Source organism: Amborella trichopoda, chromosome 2 (assembly GCF_054954075.1).
Source record: "Amborella trichopoda isolate Santa Cruz 75 chromosome 2, AtrichopodaSantaCruz75HAP2 v2.0, whole genome shotgun sequence".
Classification (NCBI taxonomy): domain Eukaryota; kingdom Viridiplantae; phylum Streptophyta; class Magnoliopsida; order Amborellales; family Amborellaceae; genus Amborella; species Amborella trichopoda.
The window spans coordinates 63,577,600-63,586,471 of NC_142337.1; the positions used below are offsets into that span (position 1 = coordinate 63,577,600).

Sequence of the window (8,872 nt, forward strand, 5' to 3'; positions counted from 1 at the left end):
TAGTCACAAACAATTACTCCTTGATGATATAAAAGTATCCAAAATGCATCTCTGATAACCCAAGCAGAACTGATAATAAGACTAAATCATCCAAAACTCGCGCACCTAACAACTGGAGAGAGGAAGACTTGTCCATGTTAACCTAGGAACCGGTTTATCTCAAACCACAGATAGCGCAAATACAAGAATCAAATTATGTGGGAAAATTGGAAAAAAAAAAAAAAAAACAGAGAACTTTACAAAGCTAATATCATATAAAATTCAAATTCGAGAAGTAGCTGAAACTTATAATTCTCGCTAATACATCCCCAAAAAAAAAGAAAAGATAATGGGGACAGCCAAAATTTGCAAACCCAGCCTTAGCTCAAAACTTTCTAATAATTCGCCCCATCAATCCCAAAAACAAGAAGGGAAAAAGGGAAACAAGAAGCCTCATAATAACCAGTTCAAAAACGCTACAAACACCACATCCCCTCAAAGATCATCCTCCATTCTCAAATACTCACCGATATCAGCCTGATGAAGAACAACAATTCCATTAGGATCAAGCTTCCTACAATCCTGTGTCGATTTGGCAGCGATCCCAAAACCCAAAGGCAAATCTAACATCGAATAAATAACAACCCCATCATTCGCATTAATGTTCTCTGTAATTCTCCCTAACCCACTTTTTAAGACATGGTTTCCATATAAAAAAGACATCTCAGAAGTGGGTTTCAACCATATCTTGTGCCTAGCATGAGCAGCCAACAAATCAAGGCATTGAACTGTCAAATGAAAGCTACCACCCTTTGTGAACTTACCAATACAGGTACCAAGAGAGATGAGCTTCTCCCTATTGATATTTGTGGCTCTTTTTACCAGAGATTCACTCACATAGAAAACCCTATTCTTTTGCAATCTGAAGCAATAGCGACCTGGGTCTTGTTCAGGGCCTTCTGAGGAGGGACGCTCGACTATGTGCTTCAAGTTGTTCCCTGTGAATTTGAAGAGCTTTTCAAAGACAGTTGTGGTTTCTTTCTCGTCCAGTGGCCTCATGGCGTTGCAGAGAGAGGGAGAAGAAGAAGAGAGAAAAAGGGGGCCCGAGTAAAGGGCAGAGAGAAGAGATGGGCTTTCCAAATGGAGTGGCTAGGGTTTTAGGTAGAAAGTGACCATGGAGCCGATGGTTAGGGCACGTTTGGTACGTGTGAAAAATATTTGCACAATCCCAACTCCTCTGCGTGGGCGTTTTTCCCATGTCATTTGGTTGTTAATTAATGCCAAAAAAATATATATATTTGGACTAACCTTAAAATGTAGAATTAAAGATGCACTTAAAAAATTCATAGAAAAAAATTGTTTAAATGTTAAAAATTCTTCAAATTGATCATCTCGATATCGAGTATAAATGTGAAAAGGAAAAAAAAATTGAGTCCTAAAAATAGTGCATCTTGTAATACATTATCTAGATCGTCCATTTTCCAAAAAAATTATATGTTTATAGATCTACTTGATTTTAATCATTTTTTGAGTTTAAAAATTTACAATTAGATATAGAAATAGATTTTCAGATAATTCTAATAATTTTTAACATCAAAATTACATGTTATGATAAATTTTGGAGGTGCGCCTTAATTGGATTGTTTGAGGTTACAACATTATAAAAACCACACCCTTTTTTTTTTGTGAAAATACTTTTAAAAAAATATTTTCACATGTATCAAACATTTTAGGTTTTGGTGTGAGAAAATTGTCCCATGTATTCTAAGGACACATTTTAGATATATAAACACTTTGGAAAAACTTTTCCAAACTTTCTTTTCACCATGTTTGATAACATGTTTAAAAAGCATTGTATCATGGAATAATGGATATTCCTAGCGTGAGGAGTTTTAAAATTTTCATTTTGCAAAATGAATCGGTGAATATTACTATTAATGGTACAAAATTCACTTGGCCAGTAATTGTCGTAATAACTGGATTATGAGCAAAAATGTTCAGTTTATCATTTTTGCTAACTTTAGAATTGTCATCCTTTGGTACGGGTTAATGCATTTACAAAATTATCATCTGATCATTTCTGTTATTATTGCAAACTAATAATAGTTTAACGGAGCTAAAACCATTTGGGATAGAAAAAGTTTGATGGGAACAGAAGGAGGTGGTGGAGTTGACTAAAAATACTAAGAATAATATCATTGTATATGGATGATTTGATTTTCAAATGCATAAGAAGTTGTTAAACATTAAGCATTGATTATTGCAATGGAAAAAAGACAACTTCTCGGTTAAAAATAAGCTGGATGAAATAATGCCTTGTCTTGATTTAATTGAAATGGCCATTCAAAATCGTGGAAATGTGTATGATAATAGAGAGATTTAAAGACTGGGATTATTGTGCGAGTTGAATAAGAGCCTCAAGTTAGAATAAATTTATTGGAAGAAGCGATCTAGGGTAAAGTCATTTAAAGAGTGAGATGATAATGCCAAAAAATTTCTTTCAATTACGAGCTTTAAAAGAAGGCAAAATGATGTGTCAGGTATTGTTTTTTAGAATGTTAAGGAAAGTGATACCGATGACTGGGAGATGGGATTTGTGAATCAGTTTCAAGAATTATTTACAAGTGAAATGTCTTTGCAAGCTAGGTATGAAGGTGTGCCTTAAAAATGTTTATATGTTGACACGACACTTGATTTGGAAAGGATGGTCACGGAAAGTGAGTTGACGGCGACGTTCTTTGTTTTACCAAGTGATAAAGCCCATGAGTTAGATGGGTTTCCTTTGGTCTTCTTTCAACAGTTTTGGGATACCATTAAGATGGATTGGCTTTTGATGGTGAATGAGTTTTTTACAAGGGGAGTACTATATAGAGGAATTAATGCAGTTTACATTGCATTAATACCTCAACATACTTCGGTTTCGAGAATCTGGAATGTCGTCCAATCAGCCTTTTGACCATTCTTTATAAGATAATTGTAAAAAATATTAGAGGGAAAGTTGAAAAAGGTTATTGTATTTGTGATTTCAAGGCCACGAACGACTTTCATTAAGGATATAGTGATAAAGGATGGGATTTTGATCGTGCAAAAATGTATTCATTCAAGGAAACTTAGTAAGGAACCGGTGGTTGTTTTGAAACTTGATATGGAGAAAATTTACGATGAGGTGAAATGGGGTGTTTTGCTATAAATTATGAGATATATGGGATTCGAGAATAAATGGAGATTGTGGATCAAAGGATGTTTATCCAGTACCCTTTTTTTTTGTTTTAGTTAATGGAAGCTCTAAAAGATTTTTTAAATCGACAAAAAGATTGAGGCAAGAGATTCTTATCATCGTTTTTTATTTACTATGGTGGGAGAAGCACTCAACCTTATGATTTCTAAATCAAGAGGACGCTTTAATGGCTTCAAGGTTGATCATAACAGTGACTTAAATCATCTCACAGTTGCAATATGGAATGATACTTTACTCTTTTATGAGGCTCATTTGGAGGAGGTTCAACGAATAAAAAAGATGCTGCAATGTTGTGAGATGGTTCTAAGTCTCAGAGTTAAATTTTGAAAAAACATATTTGGTTGGTGTAGGACGTTCTCAAAATACAATGGAAGCATTGCCTTTAGAATTTGAATGCAAGGTGGAAAGGTTTTCAATAAAGTATTTGGAGGTACCAATTTCAGGCTCTAAATTGCCTAAATCAGTGTGGGATCCGATAATTCAAAGAACACATGTCAAACTTTATTTATGGAAAGCTAAACATTTATCGTTGGGAGCTAGGGTGACATTGATTCAATCATCTTTAACCAATTTACCAATCTATCAGATGTCATTATTGGAGATGCCAACTTCTGTTTGTAAACATCTAGAATAATAGATAACAATTTTTTTATGGGGTTCATAAGGGGATGGTCGTTGGAAGGTAGGGTGACATTAATTCAATCTATCTTTATCCAATTTGTCAATTTATCAAATGTCATTATTGGAGATGCCAACTTCTGTTTATAAACATCTTGAATAATCGATAATAATTTTTTTATGGGGTTTATAAGGGGATGGTCATAAATACCATCTAGTTAATTAGAAGAGAGCGTGCACCTCTAAAATGGATGAAGGATTGAGAATTGGATATTAAAGTTGGTTTAACCGGCTCTTTTAGCTAAATGGTGGTGGCGATCGATGAACTATGGGGATCAATTGTGGAGGAAGGTGTTGGTAGAAGAATCAATCAACTCAATTGATTGCGAGGGTTAGATGGGTTGCAGATCAGTCGTCTATGTGGAAAAGAATTATTAGTATGAAAATTTTAATGCATAATGGATACCGTGGGGTGTTGGGTAAATAGAATTTATTATATTTTTGACACTATAGGTGGTTTGGAGAGGATCCTTTAACACTTAAGTTCCATTGTTTTTGCTTTATCAAATGACCAACTACTTTCGGTTATACTAATGATGTGGTGGTGTGGTACGGATAATTAAGTTGGCCCTTAATAGAGTGATGTTGTCATTGCTGAAGTTGTGCTGCTTCATATTTTACAAGGAGGATGCAGGGTTTCACAAACCATTGATGATGAATTGCGTTACGAAGCTGAAAATGATGGCATTTTTGGTGTTAGATCAGCATATGATTTGCTATTTTATGATCGTTTCTTTAATTCTCTAAATAAGCTATGGAGATGGGCAATTCCTTTCAAAGTAAAGGTTTTTTTTGTGCATCTTACACTTAGGAAAAACAAACATTGAGATCGTTTGGATACTTGAAAATATATTTCCATAAAATGTATTTTAATGGAAATGACACATTTGTGGCGTTTGGACTGAAATTTTAGGACTTAAATGTATTTTTACCTTTAATTGTTTTTTTTATTTCAACCCAAAAATAAATCAATTTGTATCATTATCTTTACCCTCCGTAATTGATTTTCAGTTAGATTCCCCTATTACAGAGACATCCAGTTTATAAAATATAGTTAATTCAACAAAACATCCCCACGAATTAGAGGGAGATACTATCTCAAAATTTACATTTTAGAGAGAGAAAGTATCTTAAAATTATAGAGAGAGAGAGAGAGAAACTATTTCTAATTTTAGAGACGAAATCTATCGAAATTTTTTAGAGAGAGAAATTATCTCAAAATTTTTATAGAGAAACTATTTCAATTTTTAAAATTTAAAAAGAAAATCCTAACATTTTAGAGAGAGAAGTATCTAAATATATTTTAGAGAGAGAAACTATCTCAAAAATTTAGAGAGAAAAACTACTTCAAATTTTAAGTTTTAGAGAGAGGAATGTACTTGAATTTTTTTAGAGAGATAAACTATATCATTTTTTTAGAGAGAAAAATTATCTCAAATTTTAAGTTTTATTAAGTTTTATAATGAGAAAGTACTTGAAAATTCTTAAAGACAGGAGCTATGGCAAAGTTTAAGTTTTAGAGAGAGAAACTATCTACAATTTTTTATAAAATTAAACTATCTCAAATTTTACGTGTTAGAGAGAGAAAGTATCTTAAAATTTTAGAGGGATAAACTATTTTTAATTTCAGAGAGAGGAACTATGTCAAATTTATCAAATTTTACAGCGATAAACTCTCCCAAATTCTAAATTTTAGAGTGAGCAAGTACTTGAAAAGTTTCAAAGATGAAATATCTCAAAATTTTTAGAGAGAAAAACTATATCAAAATAAACTATTTTAAATTTTAAGCTCTAGATAGATAAAGTACTTGAAATTTTTTCGAAAAAGAAAATATCTCAAAATTTTTAGAAAGAGAAATTATATCAAAATTTTTAAAAATAAACTATCTCAAATTTTAAGTTTTACATAGAGAAAGTGTTTGAAATATTTTAGAGATAGAGACTAAGAGAAAAACTACTTCAAGTTTTAAGTTTTATAGAGAGAGTATCTTTAAATTTTATAAGAGAAACTCAAAATCATTAGAAAGAGGAACTATCTCATATTTTAAATTTTAGAAAGAAAAGTATCTTAAAACTATATTAAATTTTAGAGAGAGAAGGTACTTAAAATTTGTAGAGAGAAACTATTTCAAATTTTAAGTTTTAGAGAGAGAAAGTACTTAAACATTTAGTGAGAGAAACTATCTTAAAAATTTTAGAGAGAGAAACTATCTCAATTTTTAAGTTCTAGGGAGAGAAAATATCCTAAAATTTTAGAGATAAATTATCTCAATTATGTAGATGGATAAATTATCTCAAATTTAATTTAAAAAAAACATCATAATGAATAATATAATATAAATATTTAACGAAATTTTTTTTTTAAAACATGAAAGTGCTATGCATCCATGTAGTATCCAAACAACCAAAATCTATTTCCCAAGAAATACTTTTCTCGAAATGCATTTCAATGGATATAGATTACCTAGTGTAATCTATTCCATGGATCCAAAGGGCCTCGAAGTTTTGACAACCTGGTGAAGAGAGGGAGAGCCATAGTTAACATGTGTTTCATTTGTAGGGATGAAGAAGAAGAAGATCGTCGAATTCAACACTGCTCTTTTGCTTATCGTATTTGGTGTTGGATTTTTCGAGTGTTGGGGTGCTCTATGGAGGTTCCTAATTCTCATATGAATATTTTGAATCATTGGGATCGTGGATCTTTATCAAACGTTGGAAAATTGGTTCGGTAAATTGCGATAGCATTTGTGTTGTGGGAGTTGTGGAAGCAGAGAAATTTGTGGAATTTTTAAAGAAAAGTGGTAGAAAAAAATGTGCTTAAAAAAAAGGGTTTTCTATAATATTTGGAGCTGGTTTTCAAATACAAAAGAGAGCTTTAGAGTATATGTAGTAGATGTTATTGTTAATCTTCAAAATGTTGTGAAGCAGAAGGTTGTGAAGGCTAGACTTTGAAGTATGTGGGTTATGCTAATGGAGTGTAGTATTAAATTAAATTTTGATGGCAGTTTGATTGGTAATCCGGATAAAGTGGGTTTTGGGAGTGTCATAAGGAATTCAAACGTTGAATTGATTCTTTGTTATGTAGGACCGTGTGCAAAGACTATTGTAAATTATGCATAAATGGAAGCAGTTTTACAAGGTCTTCTCATTCTTCACCAGAGATTTTGCCTATTATCTTGTTTTGTGGAGGGTGATTCACTTAATACAATCAATTGGTGGAATAAGGATTCCCAATCACCATGAAGGTCGTGGAGTAAATGGATGGAGGCCATAGATATTAGTTATTAGTTGCAACTATCCTTTCATTATGTTTATATGAAGGATAATGAGATCGCTTATAGCTTGGCAAAGAGAGGAGTTCATTTGGGTGGATTGGTCATTTATGTGACTATAGATTTTAAATTTTTGTTTAATTTTGTAATGAGCTCTATTAGAAATCAGTGTCATTGTCAATAAATATATATATATATTGTATACTCAAGTCGCTTTCTTTTCCTTCAAATCACTTTCTTTATAAAAAATAATCATTATAAAAGTGTTGAAGAACTCAAATCACTTTATTTATAAAAAATAATCATTTCGTATTTTTATGTGGATCCTAAAATTCTAAATCAAGAAAATACTATTGAGTAGTTCTTTTGCTTGGGGGAGTAAGTGTAGAATATGCTCCAATGGGAATATAATCTATATGGGACCGAATACTATTTTTAGTATTGGTATAGTATGGTGTACTCATGTACTTATACTTATTTATGCATAGTGGGTTTAAGTAAGGGATTCTATACAATGAAACTATTTACTTTTGATACAAGGTGGCCACAATTCCCTACAACCATTTGATGTTAAATTTGATAGCTTGCATCTGTCACAAAGTTTGAGAAAAATTATTTTGAAGTTTGAGCTTGGTCAATAGAATAATTGCAACCACCTAACTTCACATCCAACGGTTAAGATTATTGTGACCACCTTGTATCAAGAGTAAATAGTCACACACACACATGCATATATATATATATATATATATATATATATATATATATATATATATATATATATATATATATATATATATATATATATATATATATATATATATATATATATATATATATATAATGTTAGTCTACTAGCTCATATCTATATATGAGCCCAACTTCCCAGATTGAATTTGGGTTAATCTAACAGTCACGACCTCATTTCGCATTTGACTTTTAATGTTTTTTCTACAAATCCAAATTACTTAAAATTTTAAACATCAATTATTCTCATCAATGCGCACCTAATAAAAATATTTAAAAAATAAATTATAAATATTAAATTGACCAAGATACCCCTAAATTTTTTTTAGGGTATTTTGATCAATTTATTTATTGCAAATAATTTTCTTTATATTTTTATTAGATTCTATTTTTTAAAATTTCAATTGATTTGGATTTTTAGAAAACACAATAAAATATAAAATAAGGTCATGACCATCAGATCGACTTAGATTCAATCTGGGCTGTTGGGCTCATATGTGTATATGAGCTAGTGGGTCAACATCAACAATTTATTTATATATATATATATATATATATATATAGAAAAATTTCATGTACGCCCATGTATGTACCGCTATAGTAAACGCTCAACGGCTCAGATCGAATCTGGGCTGATCTAACGATCACAGTTGTCTGAGAGTGTTTGAATTTTTTTTTTTTTATATACAAATCGAAATGATCTAAAATTTGGAGCGTGTGTATATCTTAGTGATTTATCATAACATAGTAATTTTGGTGTAAAAAAAATTTAGAATTATCTTAAAATCTATTTTCATATCGAATTACAAAATTTGAAACTCTAAATATGGTTAAAATATAGTAGATCTATAAACGTATGAAAAGCTTGAAAATAGACGGTGTTGCAAGTTGCACTATCTCTAGGACTCAATTTTTTTTGCTTTTTCATATTCATATATCTTGATGCCAAGATGATCAA

General features: G+C 31.1%; 1 protein-coding gene across 2 annotated transcripts; it reads right to left on the reverse strand.

Annotated features, from left to right (window-relative positions):
* Positions 1 to 235: 235 nt before the first annotated feature.
* On the reverse strand, positions 236 to 1,238 carry LOC18445339 (RNA binding protein). 2 transcript variants are annotated; one of them, XM_011629151.3, is made up of 2 exons: positions 804 to 1,238; positions 236 to 602 (listed from the first exon to the last, which is right to left on the reverse strand). In XM_011629151.3, exons 1-2 carry the CDS (start codon positions 1,036 to 1,038, stop codon positions 475 to 477), a joined length of 363 nt encoding a protein of 120 aa, XP_011627453.1. In that variant the 5' UTR covers positions 1,039 to 1,238; the 3' UTR covers positions 236 to 474. The 2 variants fall into 2 exon arrangements, with proteins under 2 accessions (XP_011627453.1, XP_006855539.2); XM_006855477.4 differs by having other exon boundaries at positions 236 to 1,238.
* Between the last annotated feature and the right edge of the window lie 7,634 nt (positions 1,239 to 8,872).

Coding starts and splice junctions, on each gene's coding strand:
- LOC18445339 (XM_006855477.4), bottom strand. CDS start 1,038: ATGAGGCCACTGGACGAGAAAGAAACCACAACTGTCTTTGAAAAGCTC.